The 24,066-nt window shown below is 34.3% G+C and overlaps 1 protein-coding gene across 1 annotated transcript in view; it reads right to left on the bottom strand.

Moving 5' to 3' along the window:
• The window catches only part of LOC107752276 (1,4-alpha-glucan-branching enzyme-like), a 192,494-nt gene that overhangs the window by 64,986 nt on the left and 103,442 nt on the right, over positions 1 to 24,066 (bottom strand). The window contains exons 11-12 of the mRNA XM_016568208.1: positions 15,418 to 15,528; positions 14,128 to 14,299 (exon numbers count right to left, since the gene is read on the bottom strand). Of these exons, the coding sequence (XP_016423694.1) occupies positions 14,128 to 14,299; positions 15,418 to 15,528 (283 nt within the window). The remainder of the gene's footprint in view (positions 1 to 14,127; positions 14,300 to 15,417; positions 15,529 to 24,066) is intronic.

Raw genomic sequence — 24,066 nt, 5'->3', positions numbered from 1 at the left:
GCTTTGGTGAGCAAAAGAGACAAATTTAAAAAATTTATAGAATCTCTGCCACACACACACACACATACACACATTAAGGGGGTCTGAATACTTTCCGTACCCACTGTACATACATACACATACACATACACACACATATGTCCATGTTTTATGGTGACATTCCACAGGCATAATGGCTTTTATATTGTACAAACTGTATTTTCTATCCCCTTACCCTAAACACAAAACTACTGCCATTTTTAGATTTTTTTAAAGACTTTATTCTGTATGATTTATAATTTTGTCCCTATAACGTAGTGGATACCTGAAGCACACACATACACACACACACGCACACACACACACATACACACACAGCAGTTTTATGTACAAGTAGAAACTTTATACTCCAAAAATAACTTTTCTCCAAAAACTCTTGTTAGTTTGACACTGTTAAGATAGCGTGTCCTTTTCTTCCTGATATCCACATTCAACATTTAATTGAAAATTCTGATGTTTCAAAAGGTCACCTCTGGAAAAAGTACCAAATTTGAGTTTAAAATCCTCTCTGAACAATGACTGTGAGCAAAGAGTCGTCCAGTAACCTGCCCTCACCCTGAACGAACCTTTCCCTCTCAAAGCACCTCCTGCAGCGAATGTTCACTTCAAACTCACTGCCATTATCAAACCAAGACAAGAGAAGTGTACAGCTTCAAGATCTATTCCCAGAGCGTGTTTTTTTTTTAAAGTTTATTTTCTAACAAACGAATGAATGCTAAATGAATCTGCAGACCCTTTATTCATAACATTTCTGAAAGAACAGAGAAACACCACAAACACACATGCATAATGAACTGGGAGACGAAAAGATAGGACTGCATAATGCATTATGAAACACAAAATGATCTTGTCTGAGGGTTAAGTAACAGGAATAGAAAGGATTGTCTTTTGATGTACCACTTTTTATGTCTCTCATGGCACTATAAAATATGAGAAATTGCCAAGATTTTCCACCAGATTTAAAGGCAGAGTAAGCGATTTCTGTTTGTTTTGCTATTCGGCCCGAATCAGTTTTCTAAAGTGTTTTTGAAAAATCACATACCCTGCCTTTAAGTAAAGGCCTATATTATATAATATATAACCATCTCTAAGGTCCAAAATAAACTTTTATTCAGCTGTCAACGACAAGCAATAAAACTGTTATATAACATATATTTAAAATATACTACACAACAATAAATAATATTATTTTTTCTAACATTTTCTTTTAAATATATTTTAACCCATATTTTTTACTCCTTGGTGAAACCACATTGTCATGTAAAGTAAAGATGTAAAGATTTTCTTCCTTTCGTTTTCAAATTGGTGGTTTAATGCGAAGAATATTCAATTTCAATCATGACAACTCTCTGAAGATTTTAGCATGGTGATGGATATGACAATGTTAATGTAACTGGTCTTGGCGGAATAGATCTGCTACGAAGGCAGTAAGCTCATTGGCTGCATATGCAGCATGAACCAATCAGCTTGTGCCAAGTCGTTTAACTCTCTGAATATCATCAGTTACGTTAACACCCCGTCAGAATGTGCCATCTAGAGTTTCATGACTGAACTATATATTTATTTAATTTATTTGGAAGCCTGGTCATTTTTTTAAAATCCTATAAATAATTTATATAATTTTTTAAGCCATTTTATAAATATAAACGTTAGATGAAATACTCAAATTGTAGCAAAAACTAGAAATGGTAAAAGAAAAATATAAACATATATACAACTTTATAAAATGTATAAAGATTACTATCTTAAAAAAGTACTATTGCTAAACACAATTTACAAAAAAAACCTATATATATATATATATATATATATATATATATACACATACACACACACACTTTACAAGTGACATAAACCCTGTTTAACAATAAAATGTATATTAAAATATTAAACATATATTTATTTTATTTATTTGGAAGCCTGGTTGGAATTTTATTTGGAATTTTTCAAAAATCTTATTAATGTTATTAAAAATGTAAATGTTTTTTTGTTTTTTTTATAAATACTGTTTGTCTGTCTATTTTTTTTCTGCCATTTTCCATAACCTGGAGAGGTTGACAGTCCCAACATTAGTGACTGACAGCAAAAAATATCCTAAACAAAAGTGCATGTGATCAGAGCTGCATTTAACAATACAAACACAACTGACTACCGTATTCTGCCGCTGTGTGCATAAATATTTAGTCATATCAAACGTTAACAGGCCTCTGCTGCAAAACACAATGGAGTCTTTGACAGGATCACAACAGCGGGGTTTCAGTGTTTTCCAGCAGTCTGAGGGCACGATGAGCTCAGCCATGGAGCAGATGGCAGTGGAGATCACAGGCAGGACTGGAGACGAGAGCGAGCGGATACATTTGCAGTCCGAGCGTGAGCAGTGGAATAAAAGGCAAAGAGAGCGTTGTGACAGTCTTGTCAAGCGGAGTGATGAGATAATGAATCCGTCATCAGCTGACAAGACAACATCATAAAACAACAGTTGGGTAATTGAATTCCGAGGAGGCGCTTTGACAAGCAAGAGAACAGAGGCACAACAATGGTGATGAGGTAAGTTGTTTATTCAGAGCGAGAAGGAAGCAGACAAGAAGATGGAAATAAAAATGGATGCCTGGATGAGGTGGAACGGACGAGGAATGACAGAGCTTTCTAATGAAATAAATTACGCAGCTGTAAAAGAAGTGTCGAAGCATAAGCAAACGGGGAGGAAGAACATGTGCTGTGACGATGAGGATGGCCTGAGGTCAGGATTAGAGATGTTCACTGATCCAATGATGTATATGCTCACAAAACTTTAAACCAAGCTCTAAGCCAATATGCATGTGACATAATCCTGTTCAAAAGTAATAGTAAAAAAGACATTAAAATGTAGCTATCTGTTGTAAATACAACAGAAACAATTCAGCTAAACAACTAAATTCAATCATTACATTTTATTTTTATATTATTATTTTTAATTTACTGAACATTTAATGTATTTTTATATTTTACAAGTGGTATAATATTAAATATACCACTAATAATATTATTCTAATTTAAATAATATAATATGATACAATAATTATAGAATATACAGTAATAAATATAGTATATAATACATAGAATAGAATATAATATAATAGAATAGATGTTGTTTTTGGGGGGGTTGTAAAAATGTAGCCAAGACCAGCAGCAGTTTTTATTTTATATAAAATAATATATTATATTATATTATATTATATCTCTTCCATCTACACTTGACCCTCTAATAAATCCTCATTGTCTAACCGTGTAGTAAGAGCGCTGATTATCACAAATGTTGTCTAATCCCAGGATACAGCCATGACTCAAAATCTGAGAATATGGAAATGGGAAAATAACCAGGGAATTAGAACAATAACAATCACAGCAGGTACACAGCAAGCACACCAGTTTCCCCAAAGAAACATAGACATGGTGACGGCAGTCTGCAAACTTCCACAAACTTCACAAAGCAGAAAGTCAACTTCATCTGAAGAATCTGGTCTGTTTGCTGCATGGCTTTAGCGGAGGATTTGGATTAGTTTCTCTCATGGATGTAAATATGGAGTTTATTCAGTACAAGAGGAATCATACAGCAGATGTGTAGAGAGGTGTACTTCACATCCTTCATTATGAAGCCAGATGTTCCTTCTCTTAATGATGGCTAAATCTCACTAAAACTGTCAAGAACACGTCCACATCATATTTTATCAACCATTCTAAATAATTTATTATTTTAAATGCCATTAAGCTTTTTGGTGTTGTCACATACAGTAAAGCACATTTAAACCCCCTTCCCAACTGTCAGTAGCCTGATAAAATGCAAATAAGAGGAAAACGATAAAAATGTCATTGGTGTAATTAAAGGAAAGAAAAAAAACGTAAACATGAATTTAAGTGAACAAAAAAAATAATAATAATAAAAAAAAAATTACAAAAATGGTATGTTTCTTTCTTTGTCATTCTGTTGTTGGACAGAATGATTTTCTTTACTGTATTAAATTAACAAGTAAACCTTTTTTCTTGTATATTTTGAATGTTTTTATATTACAGTAATGAGAATTTGAGACAAACGTGCTTGAAATAATATCACAAAAATTCCATATAGGCTTCAAAAATAATATAATATAATATAATATAATATAATATAATATAATAAAAGTTATATATAAGGCTTCAAAATGTAATAATTAAGTATTTTTAAAATAATTTTCTTACTTTGTTCCGAAAAAAAAAAAAGAGCATTTATTAAATTGTTACTTTATTTAGCAATTGGGACTTCAAATCTCACAATGTAGATTAACTGTGGGGTAAGGTTTAATTTTTAATATTATTATAATTGAAAAAAAAAAGTGTTTTGTATTTGAATATATTTTAAAACGTAATTTATTCCTGTGATGGCAGTACTGAATTTTTAGCATCATTACATATTTTCTTATTATTGATATCAATGCTGAAAACAGTTGTGCCTGCTAAATGTTTTTGATTTTTTTTTTACAGAACTCTGATGAATGTAAAGTTGAAAAAAAAAAAAACAGGGTTATTTGAAATATAAATATTTTATAAATGTCTTTACTGTTGATCAAATTAATGCACCCTTGCTGAATAAATTTATTTCAAAAAATAATAAAATAAACTAATAATAATAAAAAAAAAAAAATCATGACTTTCCTGTTAGCTATCTGGTATAGACGTTTGCAGCCTTACAGTAAGAAAAACAAATCTTGAGCCATATAGACACGACGGTGGAATATGAAACCACCATTAGCTCATTTAAAGGTGGTCAGACGTGAACAGCGGCCCTTCAAAGCGTCTGATACCTTGAAGCCGCAAAGCCGTGGGAGCCGGAAAGCTGTATTGTGGCGCAGGCCTCACGCTGGCAGCTGAGATTCACAATTGACACACACAGAGAAATTCAATGCCAGGGAAAAGAGTGTGTAATACAGTTAGAAGTGAAGCAGAAGGTGTAGTCAAAGCTTAGTGTTTGCTTCGTCATGATGAAGCGCATCAAAGTCAGCGTTTGATTAAAAGCTGGATATAGAGCTGAAAAAATATCCCATGGTGCAAAGTTATACAGCCGTTAATTTCAGAGCTGATTTAATAGAAACAGACGGGGAAGTATATAACTTTACTAAATTCAGCTACAGCAAATCAAATTATGAACATGAGTCTATGGAGGTTAGATTACATGCATTGAGCCTTGCTGCTTACAAGTTCAAATCAAGCTTGCAACATTTTACAGTGGAAATCCATCTTTAATCGCGGGGTTGTTTTTCAGCATTTTTGTGTATTTGAACCCTTTCCAACAATGACTGTATGATTTTGAGATCCATCTTTTCACACTGAGGACAACTGAGGGACTCGTATGCAACTATTACAGAAGGTTCAAACGCTCACTGATGCTCCAGAAGGAAAAACCATGCATTAAGAGCCGGGGGGTGAAAACTTTTGAATTTGAAGGTCAGGGTAAATTTAACTTATTTTGTCTTCTGGGAAACATGTAAGCATCTTCTGTAGCTTGTGAAGGGCAGTACTAAATGAAAAAAATAAAATAAAAAAAAATAACATGCATTTTTTTTGGATCCCTCTTATTTTGGAAAAAATAATTAACATTTTGCAGATTCTGCAAGGTTTATGTAAATTTAACTGACCTTAACTGTATCTGTAGACATGATATTTCAACATTATCTGTGCAAAATACTGCTTTTTGTGTGTTTTTATTGGCTGATATTGGTAACAATGGACACATTCATCTTGGTTTTCCAACTCTGGGTGTGACGTCATTTCCAACTCCACCATCCAACTTTCAATGTAAATGGAATCCAAAATAAAATATATTGGTTCATCAAAGTAAATATCAATTAAAACTGATAAAATAATATTGAAAACCCAGTCCTAGCTGACATGTTTACTTCTTGTAGCTTATTCGTGTATGAAATGGACACTGACAAAGTCAAAATGCGCCATTGGAGAAGCACTAATTAAGCGTCACCAATTTGGTCAATGATTTTGGTCATCCAAAATGATTTTATGCATTTCTAGTTGCCAAAATTTCATAATGACTAATTACTAAGCACTTCGTATTCAGGTTTAGTTGTGTTTGGATTTAAACACAGAATAGAGGGTCATAACTTTAGAATATTTTAGTGAACCAGTCAACTTCTTATGAAGAGGAGACAACTTCTTCCTTTTCAAATGAAAACGGTCTTTCAGGACTTTCAATGTAAAGCAATAGCGATAGTCGAGAGCTGCCCTTGAAACAAGGTTGTCTGGAAAACACGAGCAGCCATTAGCATACGCAAACACTGAGCTAGATGAGATGATCCTTTTAAAATGTGATTCAGGATTAATCCCGATGACCTATAGCTGAATCACATGCAACCCTGTTTTCAGAGACCAATCAGTTTAGTTTATCCTCCCCTTCATCTTACAACACAGACAACCCAAACACAACACACATTTAGAGCTGAAAGCAAGTCCACTCTTTACGTTAAATAAACCTATAATGAAAATGCAGTTACTTGGGCCTTTATCATGACAAATATCAAAACAGGCCAACAGCCATTTGTTTAGGAAATGACTTTGGACTTCATGACTACCGCAAGCTCCCAGTCAATTATGCTCATTTCCTCTATCTCGCACTCAATTTTTCAGGCAATTTTTTGCCTGTTTCTTTTATTTATTCTCCTCTGTTCCAGCTCTGTCTTAACAGAGGTAATATATTAATTATCGAACAAACCTAGATCTATATATTTTCATTATACTGGTTTATGTGTTAAGGTGTGTTCACATTAGAAATCTTTTAGTTAAATTTTCCGTGAATTGTCTATTGTCAATAGGGTGTGAGATAATGACAAAAAATATTATATCTTGATATTTTCTGGAATTTTGTTGATAACGATAATTAAACAATATTTTGCTGAGTGTGTTATTGTGCTGGTATCTTGGCAGGATATGATGGTAACAAGGGTACTTTTTTCTAACCTTATTCAATGCATGCATTATCCTCCGTGTCAAATTCTTACATTTATTCAATAAATTCAATTCGAATAGTAATATATTATATAGGGCTGTTACCAGGGCTGGATTGGTAATCGGGCATACCGGGCGTTTTCCCGGTGGGCCGACGCACTTAAGGGGCCGACAGAAGGATTTTTTTTTTGCCGAGGACCATCACGCACGGACAGCCAGCAGCCAGAGGTCCATTGGTTTGTCTCCTGTATTGACAGCGTAAACATCCAATCACAATGCGCTATAGACAGAGCGATGAAGTATTTTGCTCCGCCTATATAAAGATCGCTTCACCCCAACTTCTTCCTCGTCGGCTTTTCACACGTTTTCGTGCCCCCTCAGATTTCTGAGCCAAATGGATTTTAAATGCAGCTTCCAAAAGACAAAAAATAGCCGAATAATATTTTTTATATTTGATACAATCACACCGGTGTGATTAGATCGTTTAGTGCGGCACAGCATCAGCTGCTATTCAAATCTGCGTTCGCGCTTTGGCTGGCACTGAGCCAGAGACAGACGCGTTTGTACGGCGCTGCATTATAACCAATCACACACGAGTCTGTTGAGCTTATGAATGCAATGGGTAATCAGAGACGTTCAGATGAGTCATCGCTAAAACGCGGTGTTTTGTTCACTTGCTCGCTGACTGTGCAGATGTGCGTACGAATGTAAGTAAGATATTCATTTCACAGTGTAAACAGCTTCAGTGATTTAAACAGGAGTTTTTGAGTGTTTGAACTCTGGCTAGACTGAAGTGAAAATGTTCTTTGAAAATGCAAATGTTCTTTGCTCTCTGTAAAATGAAAATTGTAAAAATCCTTTCACTTTTATTTTCACTGCGACTCAAGTTAAACACCTCCCATTGATTTCTTAACGCAGTGCTGTTAGGTGTTTTCCACTGGATGTTAATGGAGATGACAGCAAGGCTGTTTTCGCCCAGTCAGCAGGGCTGGCTTGGTAATCGGGCGTACCGGGCGTTTTCCCGGTGGGCCGACGCACTTAAGGGGCCGACAGAAGGATTTTTTTTTTGCCGAGGACCATCACGCACGGACAGCCAGCAGCCAGAGGTCCATTGGTTTGTCTCCTGTATTGACAGCGTAAACATCCAATCAATAGTAAAAATATTTCACAATATTACTGCTTTTGCTGTATTTTGGATCAAATAAATGCAGGCATGGTGAGCAGAAGATAATTATTTAAAAAACATTAAAAAATCTTACTGTTCAAAAAAATTTACTAGTATAGTGTGTGTGTGTATATATATATCTCAAAGTGGTGGTGGGGCGCCTGGACCAAAAAATGCCAGGGCCGATTTTTTGTCCCAGTCCAGCCCTGGCTGTTACCAATCAAATGACATCACTATCAACAAAATTTGTCTTTGCAATGCAAGGACATGAATGCATTTAACCTGCAGTTACAAATCTATAAATAATGTGTTGATGTTTTAAAAACAAAATGTGGAATACTGATATTTGAAATGATTTTGAAAAGAAAAAAAGAGAGAGAGCAAAATATACTTTAAATATAAAATTAAAATCGCCAGTAGGTGGCGGCAAGTCACTGCTTGAATGAGTCATTGAGTCATTCATTCCATTGATTTGTTTAAACAGGCTCTAGACTCATTCCTCCCACTGGTCGCACTTTTGCGACTAACTTTCTCAGTTGGTCGCATCAGCACATAATTTGGTTTGGTCGCAATTTTTTTATTTTTTATTATTTATTTATTATTATTCTTTTGCTACAACATGGGATTAATCAATGCATGCAGATTAACTTTTGTCATAGTTTATACTTTTTGCTGTGTTATAAGCCGGTCTTTGGATGCTTTCACTTTCGAATTTGCAATCTTGTTGTCACATTTTAGAAGAAAAAATAATTGTCTGTTTTGCCTACATTTATACACCTTTCACTATTTAAGACTAAAACAAAAGACAGATTCATTGTTATTCTTAATTAAAAAGCACAACAATAAAAATGTAGGCTACAATGACAAACTAGCTTACATAACGTTTATTAACAAAAACGAATAAGATGAGGCATGCTGTATTATATACACCGACTAATAAATTACAGAATGTTTAGCAAACACTGAGGAATCAAATAAAAACAAAAAATTTAAAGAAAGCCTCAATAGCGTAACGTAAGGTAAACAGCAAAGATAACAAGCTTTTCAAAATGAAAACAAAAAGAAAAGTAAAACTAAACTTGCTGTCGGTGACAGGACTTGCATGTTTTTTCCCACAAGAATACCAACATGTTCACCTTCTCTGGTTTAAGAAGCGGTCTTTTACTTTACTTTAGCTTGAAACTATGATTCACAACAAAATGCATGCGAGAAGTGATAAAGAAATAATGCAAGATCACATGTGAGATCAGAGTTCTCGTGCAAGACTGGAAATGTCATTAAAATTGTAGCCCGCAAGAAGTTCGCAATACAAACGGTCGACCAAACATTCCTCCATTTCTTGCATCTATATAGACCAAGAAGGAGCCTTTCTCGGGACTGAAGACATGCTTGCTGGTATTGTGGTCTATAACTCCTCCCCGAAACTTCCCGTGTCTTGCTCTCTCATTCGCTGTAGGTCATCAAAACCAATGTATTTTTCAGTCAGAACTCATTTCACACAGCAGGCCGACAGGTCCAGATATTTAGCTTGCCAAATGTTTCACAGGCATCGGCAACGCGTCGGCGATTCTCTCAGATCTCGTCTTTGATAATTCACACTGCGTGATTGTCACTCGTGTAAACGAGCACCGATTTGCCTCTGATTTCAAGCATTTGTCGATGATTTCGCAAAACCTGTCAGCATGTGAAAATCAGGGCTAAAATTGTACAGTGTGAACTCAGCATAAGGAAACACAGTGGTGTGTCAGAGACGCAACAGTTCTGCTGTGGCTTGTTTGAAACCGTTTTCGTTGGTGAGCAAAAACAGGAACTGTTGTGTCTAAAACGCAAGTCATTTTAGTTCACCCAAAATGAAAATTCTGTCATTAATTACTCACCCTCGTGTCGTTCCAATCCCATAAGACCTTTGTTCATCTTCGGAACACAAATTAAGATATTTTTGATGAAATCAGAGAGCTTTCAGACCCTGCATAGACAACAAGGGAACTACTATGGGTCAATGCCCAGAAACGTAGTAAGGACATCATTAAAATAGTCCATGTGACATCAGTGGTTCAAACTTAATTTTATTAAGCTACAAGAATATACTTTCTGTGTGCAAAAAAAAATAAAAAATCAACAATTTCTTCTCTTCCTTGTCAAGTCTTTGACGTGCATTCAAAGACTGCAAATAAAAATAAATAAAATAAAAAGTATTTAGTGTATATAGTATTCTAGTAGAGTATTATACATTAAGCTGAACTTTCGAGTGCTATTTGACCCACTTAAGTAAAACTCATCTTTATTTATGATTTCATAGTTACTTTGAAATATGGTTAAAGTGGACAGCCAAACGTAATTACAAGCATTTATGGTAAAATAAAACACACTCATTTAATTTAAATAAAATATACTCAAAATATACTCGTCACATTTGTAATGAAGTTGCAATTTAGCACATTTAAAATATATGCAAAGGCTTAAGTGGCCTTTTGATTTCATTAATATTATATTATCCTCAAGTACAGGTTTTTAGAAAGATTTGAAGTACATGACAAGTGTGCATTCAATACAGTTAAGCACACTTCTTTTTCACAAGGGTTCACTCAATGTGCTTTTGTTCAATTAGTACATTTGGGGACGTCGTTTTTATCTTAATTAATTTAGCTCAATTCTGCAGCAGTTGTGACTGATCAAAAGCGCGGTTTGAATACAGTCAGTCGTCGCTCTGTGCTTCTGAAGGTGATCCAGAAGTTTTCTCCATCTCTGAAAGTCAAGCGTACATTCATCTCACTCTCCACCTGCTGATTTAATGATGGAACCACTGAGCCGTTTCATTGTCGCCTCGCGAGTGTGTTATAATGTTGAGTCTCTGCCTCACAGCGCTCATCTTCTTTCTGCATTGCAAACATGGCCGTCATCTCTTTGTGTCCTTTTAGTTTGCAAGCATCTTCTGCCACTAGAGAATAAATAGATGGGCTTCGTCGAGTTGAGGGTAGCTCAAATTGATTTGCTTGCTCAAACAATTTGTTCTTGCTTTGCACTGGCTAAATGACTTCACAGCCATTGATCCATTGACATGACACGTCGTCCTGTATTTACCTTTTTTTTTTTGTCTTCTCGCTTTAGCTTGTTGATTGCCTTCATTTTATAAAGAGCATGAATAGGCAACTTTGAGCAACATTTATTTATTTATTTTACTTTAAAAAAATGAACAGACAATAAGTGAGACAGAAAACTAAAATTTAGATTTGATGATTAATTTTGAACCTTTTAATTATCTTTTCATTATTTTGTAAGACGTTTTTATGTCATTTATTTCAGGAATAAGCATGTCAGAAATGTGGATAATGCATAGTACTTCATCCCTGTTGTACTAAAAGTTTAAATGGGAGGAATATTTCAAGTCCAGATAAATCTTAATGATCCTGGGTCCCCACAATTCATTTTGTCCTCAATAGAGGGCATTCGCTTTTACATGTCACTGTTTTACATCCTGGACTGTACTACAGTATTATTTATTTATTTTACTTTAAAAAAATGAACAGACAATAAGTGAGACAGAAAACTAAAATTTAGATTTGATGATTAATTTTGAACCTTTTAATTATCTTTTCATTATTTTGTAAGACGTTTTTATGTCATTTATTTCAGGAATAAGCATGTCAGAAATGTGGATAATGCATAGTACTTCATCCCTGTTGTACTAAAAGTTTAAATGGGAGGAATATTTCAAGTCCAGATAAATCTTAATGATCCTGGGTCCCCACAATTCATTTTGTCCTCAATAGAGGGCATTCGCTTTTACATGTCACTGTTTTACAAGTAAAGTAAAAGTAAAGTAAAGTAAAGTAAAGTAAAGTAAAATAAAATAAAATAGTCATGTGTTTGACATCTCTTTGGCATAAAAATAATACAAAATATAAAAAAATAATAAAAATAAAATAAAATAAACAATTGTCATGTTTTTTTTTAGATCTCTTTGACAAAAAAATAAATAACTAAACAAATAAATAAAATAAAGTAATATTTTGTCATGTTTTTAGATCTTTTTGACATACAAATCATAGAAATATAAACAAACAAACAAACACACAAAATAAATAAATAAAATATAAAATTATAAAAATTGTCACGTTTTTGACATCTCTCAGTATGATGGCTACATGTCACATCTGAAGATCTTTTAGAGAGTTGAACAAAGTAGGTTTTCTTTCAGGCAAACATACCCGCTGTCTCTTTACATTCCTTCTAGCCTTTGGCTTTCAGAGGCTTAACCGACTGAAACATATATATTCAGCTGGGGCACAGCACCATTAGGACAGTAATTTCAGTCAGCAGACAAAAGCTTTTTACAGATATACTACAAGTGAAGAGTAGAAAGTGTCTACATCAGGCAGTCCACATCTGTAGCTGTCATTACTGTTAGTGGTACTGGCAGAACAAGAACAGCAGTAAACAATAACAGGACTCCTGTGTGCACCATGGATGAGTCTGCCCATATGCTCACAAACACAAGCTAATCTGTGGCGTTTGGGTCGTGTGTGTGATATGAATATAGCCTTGGCTGGGGAAAAGTCTGTCTCTTTTAAACAGAACTGGTGAGTTCATTTAAGTAATGTGGCAGTACAGCGTCAGCACCTGGTCAGTAGGTGGGGCTAGTACACTGTTTGGGCTGATTATTGACCAAGCTGACGGTCAACCACTTACAGTAACAAACTTCATAAATATTACAAATAGCTGTAATAATCAACTGATGATGTGTCAAGCCAAAATGGAGCTATTAATGATAGACAATAGTGATTGGATTGTGAAAAGACGGAATTAAATACCAGACTGGAGCAAGATCTGAATATGAGCTTGCTAAAACGATTCCTAAAAAAGGCTAATCCAGCTGGTTAACATTTCCCAATAGCCCATTCGGCCTAAGCAACATCAATGCACAATGTAATGTGTATATAGTACAATGTACTATGTAAACATAATGTAGGTTTAGAATTGAAGGCATGTGTTACAAAACACAAAAGAACAATTAAAACAAATAATTTAAATTTAAGAATTTAAAACAAAGCAAAGCAAAAACACAAAATAAAACAAAACGAAAAAGTACCATAAAAAAAAAAAACTAAGCAAAGCAAAACAAAACAAAAACATGAAATAAATCAAAACGAAAAAAGCAACATAAAAAAACAAAGCAAATCAAAACAAAAACATGAAATAAAACAAAAAAGAAATAAAAAACAATCAGCAATAAATAAATAAATAAATAAATAAATAAAAACAAGCTGCAAAAATGGCAGTAACAGGTTTGTATATTTAGACAAAACTAGGACTAGCAAGGTTGGGAACAAAAATAGTTTGTAGTTATTCATAACTATTAAAAATAAATATTTGAGTTATTATATCAAATTATGTTGTAATATTGTAATTATAGGGTAAAATCAAGAAGGTCAATACCTCTGATGTGGGACAGGTCAGGGGGAATACAGATATTTGCTGTGTTCAAAACTAGCTACTTTCAATGATACTTGTATGGTAGACAACAGTTTATCTAACATATCTAATACTTGTAACAACAAAAAACACAGGATATGCCTCTAATGCTAAAGAAAAGTAATGGCACATTGAATTCAAGGAATGTGTCAAAGCAACGAAATGAAACAAAAAAAACAAATAAAACAAAAAGTAAAACGAAACAAAACAAACAACAAATACAAAGCAAAGCAACAACAAAAAACAAAAAACAAAAAGACAAACAACAATAAAGACAAAAGGTCAAAGTATAGGCCTATCTTCTAACTAACTAAATTACAGCAGTTTTTATGCAAGAAATCTTGACTAATGTTATCAAAGGACATTTTCGGATCTTTTGTTATCACTATTTTTTTTTTTTTTGATACATTGTTGCAAAGATAATCCACCAACATCCTACATGTCCAAATGTGGACTTTTTTTTTTTTTTTGCAAAGACTCACCCATGAAGTTTAGGTAGCCCTCTCCTCCCAGGCCGTGGGTAAGCAGTCGGATCATCTTGTGGAGCTGGATGCCCCGATCAATAACGGAGTTCATGGGAATCAAAGCGCTCATGTTGGTGTACATATCCTTGTCCATCAGCCAGAAGGCCAGTGTTTTGTCTCCCACCAGGGCCTGACAGAATAGCAGATCGACAACATGAGCACACAATTCACATTAGGTGAAATGTTTGCTGGTTGATGAATAGCTTTTGATTGCTTGCACTTGTTAATGGGGAAAAACAGGGGAACAGCTACCGTCTGTCCGGTTCTACACAAAACTAGGACACTAAAAAACAAGAATGAATACTGTCCTAATTTTAATGATGCAAAACTGCATGTTACCACTGAAGGTGAAATTGTGGAGTAAATTGATTGGCCCATAAACCAAAGTATGAGCAATAGTAATAGTGATGTTTGCCTTAACAAACAGCATCCAATAATAATTTGACCTTTTTGTGACACTTTTATGGATCGATATTATGAGAAACAGGACAGAAATGAAGTAGTAAAGTTAGACGAAGTAGATGTTAATCACTAAGGTAAATGTTGCAAACTGTATTTGAATAAAAAATGCTCAATTTGCAATAAATAAAATAAAAAATAGATAAATAGATAGATAGGTAGGTAGGTAGGTAGATAGATAGATAGATAGATAGATAGATAGATAGATAGATAGATAGATAGATAGATAGATACTGAATATATACTTAAAAATGTTAAATAATTAAAAAAATAATAATAATCGAACCTCCTACATAAGCACCACAACTTAGTATGTTGCAACCACTAAGCCAAGGTCCCGACGTCCATTGATATTTTAACACATCCTATGCAGTTTCACATAGGACCTGCCATTCTGATGGAAACTTTATTGCAATGCTAAACAGTTTGGTCTATTGATGAATTGTCAAAGTAAAGTTTTACTAGTTTTAGCACGTTTCAACTCAGACTCACTTAAGTGTCTCATATTGAGTAGAACAAATCATTATTCCCAGACCTTGGAAACACTACACAGAGGAAAAAACAAAGAGAAGAAAGGAAGACAGGAAAACAACAACAACAACAATCGGCTCTAGCCGTGGTGTTAGAATGTGTACAAATAGGATGGATGTGTTAATTTCTCATTTCACCCTCGTCCCTAGAGAGGGTGAAATACAAACTGTTGTGACACCAATTTCCATTCCCAATGACACACTGATTACTTTTCCTTTACTCTACACTGGAGGAATGGAGGTTTCCGGACAGCAGTACCTGGTCGTGGCTTTCGGCGTAAGCGATGCATTTTTCGCCGTATCGCCTGTTGGTCATTGTGTACACGATGTTTCCCATGTTCCAGTCTTCATCCTTGAACTCCTTAAGGATCTGAGAATGGAAGAGAAGGAATAAATAAATAAATGGGAAACGAGTAAACGAGCAGAAACAATTCTCTGAGTACTTCATGAACAAGTCTTTCATTCTTTCTTGGTTATTCTTATTCTCTCGTTATTTGATCGCTATTTTGACGTAAACATCCACTGGTGTCTGTCTGGCTTGGTCTAGCCGAAAGCCAGATTTAATTTTCTTTCTACAAGCTTGGGCGCCATTTCTACAGTATATGAATCCATCATACTGCGGTAATGCACTCTACAGTGGGATTATGAAAGAGATTAGGGCAGTGATGTTAGCTCTTGTTTATTGAACTGAAATTTAAGTCACTGAAAATCTTTTCCTCAGCTCATAGCTCTCAAATGTCATTTTTCAAGTTAAATTATTTTCATTTTTTTAATCATAATTCAAATGATGTCCTACTAAATATTTGAATGTTTAACCATTAAAGTTGTTAGCAGTTCCTCAGGACAAACCTGATGTTTAATTTAAAAACAGTTCGTGAATATTATAATAAATTAGCAACATAAATTAATTAATTAATTAAATATTAGTTATAGTATTTTCTTGAATACAATTCCTAAATGTGTATTTCACATACCCTAATTATTAATCCATTATTAAATAGTAAACATTTTAATAAATGCAATTCCTGAACATTATTTACACTTTTCAATATACTAATTCATATGTTATATATATATATATATTTTTTTTTTAAATGTATGTAAAATATTTTATGATACATTTGCAAAACAAATATTACACATTTTCTTAAACTAATTTCTTCATTATTATTTACATATTTCAATATACAAATTCTTAATAAAGTATTAACTGAAATAAACAATCCATTTGCAAAACATAAATAGTACACATTTTCTTAAAACGCATTTCTTCAATATTATTTACATATTCCAATATATACATTTAATAACATTCTAAATCATTAAAATAAGTACCAATACCAATTCTTTATAAAGTATTAATCTTTCAAACAAATAATAACTTTGCAAAATATATAACTATTACACATTTTCCTAAATGCATTTCTTGAATATTACTTACATAGTCCAATATATAAATGTAATAACATTAACTTAAATAATTAAAATAAGTGATAAATACATTTGCAAAAAAAGTCAATATATTTTTTTCCCACAATTTCCTTAATATTGTTCACATATTTCAATATAATAATTCTTAAAGTATTCATTAATTATAACATTTATAAATACATGTGTGAAAATGTAAATATTATACATTTACGAGTATTACATTATTATATGCATTAAATGCAAAAAAAAAATTTCATTTGCATATATTTCAATGGAAGTTTAATTACCATAAACAGCTGAGGCAAAATAAGTTTAATAACTGAAATTGGTTAAATTGTTATTGATGATCTATTAAACACTTATTGTGGCTGCTTATTTGGATCAATGCATGTAAATGTCATATTAAATTACTATTAAAATCTTGCTTCAAGAACAAATGGTACATCCAAATTAGGTGTAGTACTGGTACATAACTAACTAGTACTTATTAACTACCTAGTATGACCTTACAAACAGCTGGTGCAACCCTACCCAGAAGAATCTTATCAACTATCTTTATGCATGGAATGTCATGAGGGTGAATTAAATAATGACATGATCTTATAATTACAGTCCATCCCAATAAACATGTCACCATGTGATAATAACATTCAATCAACAGTCCGCTGCTGCTGCACACATACCATCACATGGCGAGGTAACAGGAAAGCTGTATGCTAATGTATAAAATGCTGTGAGGAAGTCATTATTCTGACATCTGTGTCACGTCTCTGGCACAGAACGACTGGAAAGAGTCAACCGTCCTTAGTTAAGAGTCAACATCCTCCACTCCTAAAATTCATCATCCAACTCTCACTCAAATGTCTTCTAACTCTATTTTTCACCCTTAGCCCTGTGACGGTACGCACATCTCATCCTCTTTCAGTAAGAAGATTTCACTGGAACAGAACAGAGATGTTCAGCTTGTGGGAAGACAGAAAAACTCAGGGACAGTGTGTCTAACACAAATCTGAAGACCTGTCATGAATGCAGCTCTGTTACACACATACAGTATATATTTTGAAAATATTTACATGTATATACATTTATATATTCATATTTCATATTATATATAAATATATTTAATACATGAACATAACATATTTTTCTTAAATATATACATGCATGTGTTTGTATTTATATATACATAATAAATATACACAGTACACACTCTTATATTATGTAAACAAAAACTTTTATTTTGGATGCGACTAATCGCGATTAATCGTTTGACAGCACTACTGATAATATAATACTAATGATTCAAAAGGAATAATTCACCCAAGAATGAAAGTTTGCTGAACATTTACTCACCCTCAGGCTCATGTCACCATGTGATAATAACATTCAATCAACAGTCCGCTGCTGCTGCACACATACCATCACATGGCGAGGTAACAGGAAAGCTGTATGCTAATGTATAAAATGCTGTGAGGAAGTTGTTATTCTGACATCTGTGTCACGTCTCTGGCACAGAACGACTGGAAAGAGTCAACCGTCCTTAGTTAAGAGTCAACATCCTCCGCTCCAAAACCTGAGACTTTTCTCACCACAATTCATCATCCAACTCTCACTCAAATGTCTTCCAACTCTACTGTTCACCCTTAGCCCTGTGACGGTAAGCACATCTCAGCCTCTTTCAGTGAGAAGATTTCACTGCAACAGAACAGAGACGTTCAGCTTGTGGGAAGACAGAAAGACTCGGGGACAGTGTGTCCAACACGAATCTGAAAACCTGCCATTAATGCAGCTCAGTTTATTTCCCAAAAACAGGATGTGATTCAAACATCCACTTTCTGGAGTGCAAAAACATACAAACCCTCATACAAAATCCATCAAAATGTTTTTTTTTTTTTTTTTTGCTAAACTGTTCCTAAAATACTAGTCCTCTGTCCATAATATTGCTTTCTCCAGTGAAAAGGGATCTCATCTGAATCAGGAAAGAAATAACCAAGCACCGTTTGCAAGTGAAACCATTCTAAACAAATACTGTATGTTTTTATGGATTATGGACTGATATTTTGGCCAGAAGTAATGGTTTAAAGTTAAAATGCTTTAATGATGGATTTGTTTCTTAGAAACATGCAGGTTTTTATTCACAAGACATTAATTGATGGACTGGAGTGGTGTGGATTACTTGTGGATTATTGTGATGTTTTTATCAGCTGTTTGGACTCTCGTTCTGACGGCACCCATTCACTGCAGAGGATCTATTGGTGAGCAAGTGATGCAATGACAAACGTCTACACATCGGTTCAATGAAGAAACAATCTCATCTATATCTTGGATGGGTCAAAAAAGCACAGCTTTTAGCTACTTGCATTTAATATTAATTACAATTCTAAAACATTTTTATTTAATTTCAATTGTGTCAACACTTAAACATTACGCTCAGTTGACACTTAAATAAAAAAGTACCCCCCCCCCAGAAATCTTTATCACTTTTTATCAATTTAACACATCCTTTCTGAATAAAATAATTCTTTAAAAAAAAATAAAAATAAAAAATGTACAGACCCCAAACTTTTGAACGTAAGTGTACATTGTTAGAAAATATTTCTATTTTGAATAAATCCTGTTCTTTTTAACTTTTTATTCATCAAAGAATCCTGAAAAAAGTATCACAGGTTCCAAATAAAATATTAAGCAGCACAACTGTTTGGAAACATTGATAATAAATCAGTATATCAGAATGATTTCTGAAGGATCATGTGACACTGAAGACTGGAGTAATGATGCTGAAAATTCAGCCTTGCATTGAAAGACTAAATTACATTTTAAAGTGTATTAAAGTAGAAAATACACTTTTTTTTCTGTATTTTTGATCAAATAAATACAGCCTTGATGAGTAGAAGAGACTTCACTTTTTCATTATTTGTCATTATTATTTCTGTTATTATTTTTTAACAAATATGTTGAAGTGCACTTCTTTTTTTTTTCACAAGAGAAACAATGCCAAACAATACCATTTTAAGATAAAAAGCAGCGCCTGACAGAGAAAACTCCTTTACAGTAAAAACACACTGCTGTCTGTAGTTTTACTGACAAAAACATCTCAAGTTCTACACATCAGCAACTTTCCAGCGGCAAACAAGGAGGGAGGAAAGACTTTTTTGTATTCCTCACATCACTCATGGCGATCTGTTCTCATTGTGTGTTTACTTCACCACACACACACACACACACACCCCTGTGCAGCAGACTGACTGACAGCAGCGAGGGAAGCCCATGTGCTGGGTGAGATTGCTCCTGACAGGTGACTGACACGCAGGAAAACCTTTATATTAGCCCACAGCCAAACAATCAATGGTGAGACAAAAAAAGGCAGGGGTGTTGTAAGCATCACTACCGCTGCAATGAAGAGTCTGCTGAAATGAGAACTGAAAGCCATCGCTCTTCATCTTCAGCCATCTCTTCATTTATCACTCAGGGTTTGTTCTGAGGGGGAATGTCTGTTAGGGAAATCTTTGAATCACACGATGTGACACCTTCAAAACATCTTATATTTAAACAAACCTGTTGCAGGCTGGTGTATAACTGTGTTTGTGTCGATTACAGGTTACAGAACAAGAATAATGGCCAAACAGAACCACACAATAGGACAAACAAACAATGTATAAGACACACAATATAAGAATTTGACTCAAATGTAGTAAGGCTGACAACAGATCAAAATGATTGATTAGGATTAACCCCATTATTTATGTATTGGCTTGTATGTTTGTTTGTTAATGCATTGGCATATACTTTAATCCCACAAAAACCACAATGTTCTCATTTTGCAGTGTTAATTTATTGCATGCATATTGCATGTCAATATCTTCTGGGAAAATGAAGATAATTGCTAATAAAACCATTACATGATGGCAGACTAGTAACTGTACTGAATAGACAGAGAACAGCTTTAGAAGTCAATATATTGTTCGCTGCATTCCCATATCTCTGAACATAAGCCTGTAATAATAATAACAACAACAACAATTATTAAATAAAACTTTTCCCTTTCAGTCAGTTAGTTTAAACAAAGTTTAAATACATTTTAATTTTAAATAACCAAAGTTTAAAATTAGAAATATCAACAACAACAACAATAATAATGCATAATTATTATATTTTTTATTATATTATAATAATAATGTATTATTATTATTGTTGTTGTTGTTGTTGTTTTATTCACAGAGAATATGATTGAAGTGCATTTCAAACTTGTGAATGAGATTAAAACAAAAGTTTGTCTGTCTGATCACTTCATCCCAGTATATTGGGTCACACATATAAAATGTGAATGTAGGGAGTCTTATTCCTGTATAACTACACCCACAATTTATATGATTTATATATATATATATATATATATATATTGATACAGATGCAGATGCAGATGAATCGCCTTTGATTATGAATGTGATATTGCGTAAGCTTGTCAGTGATCTATGGCTCTGTGTATTAAATGCAGCTCCATCTGAAAGCACGTGATGGAGATTTACTACTAATCACAGAACCGCCTTTACTGACGAGATGCACATGATAATCGCATGCGATTTATCATGCAGCCCTAAAAAAAAATCATTATTTTGATGGCATTGATGAACCTGTGGTGGTTTCTGCGGTGGGGAAGAAACATAAGATATTAATAAGATTAGTATTGACCAATATGTGGATCAACTTACTTTGTTGTGTATTTTCAACAGTTTCAATATGAAAAATAACTTTTATATTGATTCAATGGATTTATTGCATTTTGGGAAAAAATTATCATTTTTTTTAAAATAAATCTTTGAAAATCAAAATCTGGATTAGAATTTAAATGTTATTATAACCTAAAGATGCTATGTGAAAGTTTGAAACAGAAAATAGTGGTTTTCATCTTGCCATTTTCTAGGTAAAGACAACACATTTTTATTCAAATTAATCAAAATGGATTTATAGCTGTCACGCTACGGTGGAATGAAACACACGAGGAAGATGATGAGCAATGCAAATAGTCTTTAATAAATCCACACAGGGTAAATTCAGGACAGAACAGGCAGGAGACATACGTAGGGACGTAGACCGGCATATTGCATGTCAATATCTTCTGGGAAAATGAAGATAATTGCTAATAAAACCATTACATGATGGCAGACTAGTAACTGTACTGAATAGACAGAGAACAGCTTTAGAAGTCAATATATTGTTCGCTGCATTCCCATATCTCTGAACATAAGCCTGTAATAATAATAACAACAACAACAATTATTAAATAAAACTTTTCCCTTTCAGTCAGTTAGTTTAAACAAAGTTTAAATACATTTTAATTTTAAATAACCAAAGTTTAAAATTAGAAATATCAACAACAACAACAATAATAATGCATAATTATTATATTTTTTATTATATTATAATAATAATGTATTATTATTATTGTTGTTGTTGTTGTTTTATTCACAGAGAATATGATTGAAGTGCATTTCAAACTTGTGAATGAGATTAAAACAAAAGTTTGTCTGTCTGATCACTTCATCCCAGTATATTGGGTCACACATATAAAATGTGAATGTAGGGAGTCTTATTCCTGTATAACTACACCCACAACTCCCTTTTACAGAACTATTAAATTTACTGTTACTTTTATACCAGCGTCAGAAATAAACTCATTTGAATCTTTCAGGATGTGAAATTCCTGTGATGCTTTTTAATATACAGACTGAAATCTTTGGCCATTTATCACATCCTACATCTTTAGTGCCATGACAGATGTACTTTAAGACAATCTAAGTGTGTTTTGAAGTAAGGAGAAAATTGTGAGGATCATTTACATTTAGGGCTTTACATAACCCCAAAATAAAATTTGTGATGGACCATTATGGGCTTTTTAAAGGCTGATTCTAACACTGTTACATCTTGTCCCTCCAATGGTGAATATGTAATGACACAAAGGCAGTATGTTAAGCTTTAATGTCTCAGATGGAAGTAATATACTTTATTATGAATACCTTATTGTGAATACCTTATTATGAATTATGAGTCAGGAGGCATGATTAATTACGTTATTTTTTGATATGTCAATACTTTGAATGCAATTAATAGACAGCCCTAAAAATAGAGTCTGCTTTAGACTCTTAAGTCAATGGAGTACCATTAACCAAATAAGAGAGGACGAGTCCCAAAATGCAGCATGCTGGGAAATGCAACCCTTAATGACTGTAAGGTGCAGAGGGCCAGATGGGAAACGCTTCTTCTCTGTTTATCTCCTGGCATTACAGACCACACAGCTTCCCCTCAATTATCATCTGACAGTTTAATTTCTGTCTGATTGTAGATTCTATCGGTCTCTCCTTTGAGTGAGAACTCTCTCGTGACCCCATCTTATTGACACAGAGAGCCAAAGAAATGATTTGATGTAATGCACAATTGCAGAGCAACATAAAAACCCAGTGACTGGTGTGAACATATGAGTCACGGCATTGTGAGGGATGCAAATCTGGGTCGTATCTGCATAAAGGCATCACAATGACTTCTGAGATGGGTTTTCACATCCACAAAGAATGCAATTAAAGGGATAGTTCACCCAAAAATAAAAATGTATATATATAAAAATATATATACAGTGTTCCAAATTATTATGCAAGTGACATATCAATAGGATTTCAGTACAACCACCAGTACCCAACCACTGGGTCGCGACCCACTACCGGGCCGTGGAAGAATTGCTACCGGGTCGCAAGAACGTTCTGGTGCTCTTCTAGGACTATTTCTTGCTTAGGCTATTTCTCTTCTAGGTCCGGTCTTCTGTCACGCTACGGTGGAATGAAACACACGAGGAAGATGATGAGCAATGCAAATAGTCTTTAATAAATCCACACAGGGTAAATTCAGGACAGAACAGGCAGGAGACATACGTAGGGACGTAGACCGGACGAGGGAACACAGGACTGAACACAACTATATACTGAAGAAAATGAATATAATTAACGACACACACCTGAACTAAATTCAATCAACACAATCAAACATGAGGGAAAACTGGGTCATACAGAGCACATGAGGGATGAAGACAACAAAACAGTTCAAAGGGGTATGACAGTTCGCCTCCCTCCCGGAAGGTGCGAACTCGTGCCGCAGGGACAATAAAGTGAGGGATGGAGGGGGACTTAGGAGGAGGACACAAGGAGTGGAAAAGGGATGGTGACAGGAGATGGCAAAGGGCTGGTAGGAAGGCAGGCAGACAAGACAGGTGGAAGCTCTGGCGGGGATCCGGAAGGCCACGGTAGAGTCGGAGCGACAGAGGACCAAGGTGGAGCTGGAGGGAAGGAGGAGCCTGACAGAGCCAGAGGGACAGAGGGACGAGGTGTAGCCGGAGGAGTGGAGTCCCGAAGCGGCAGATGGTCGACGACAGACAAAGGCGGAGCCGGAGGGACGAGGGAGCCCAGCGGAGCTGGTGGACTGACGGGCCATG

This window comes from Sinocyclocheilus rhinocerous, unplaced genomic scaffold, assembly GCF_001515625.1.
Source record: "Sinocyclocheilus rhinocerous isolate Xijiao unplaced genomic scaffold, SAMN03320098_v1.1 scaffold1012, whole genome shotgun sequence".
Taxonomy (NCBI): Eukaryota; Metazoa; Chordata; class Actinopteri; order Cypriniformes; family Cyprinidae; genus Sinocyclocheilus; species Sinocyclocheilus rhinocerous.
Note: the sequence above shows the minus strand (reverse complement) of the source record. Positions and strands in the feature narration are given on the sequence as shown.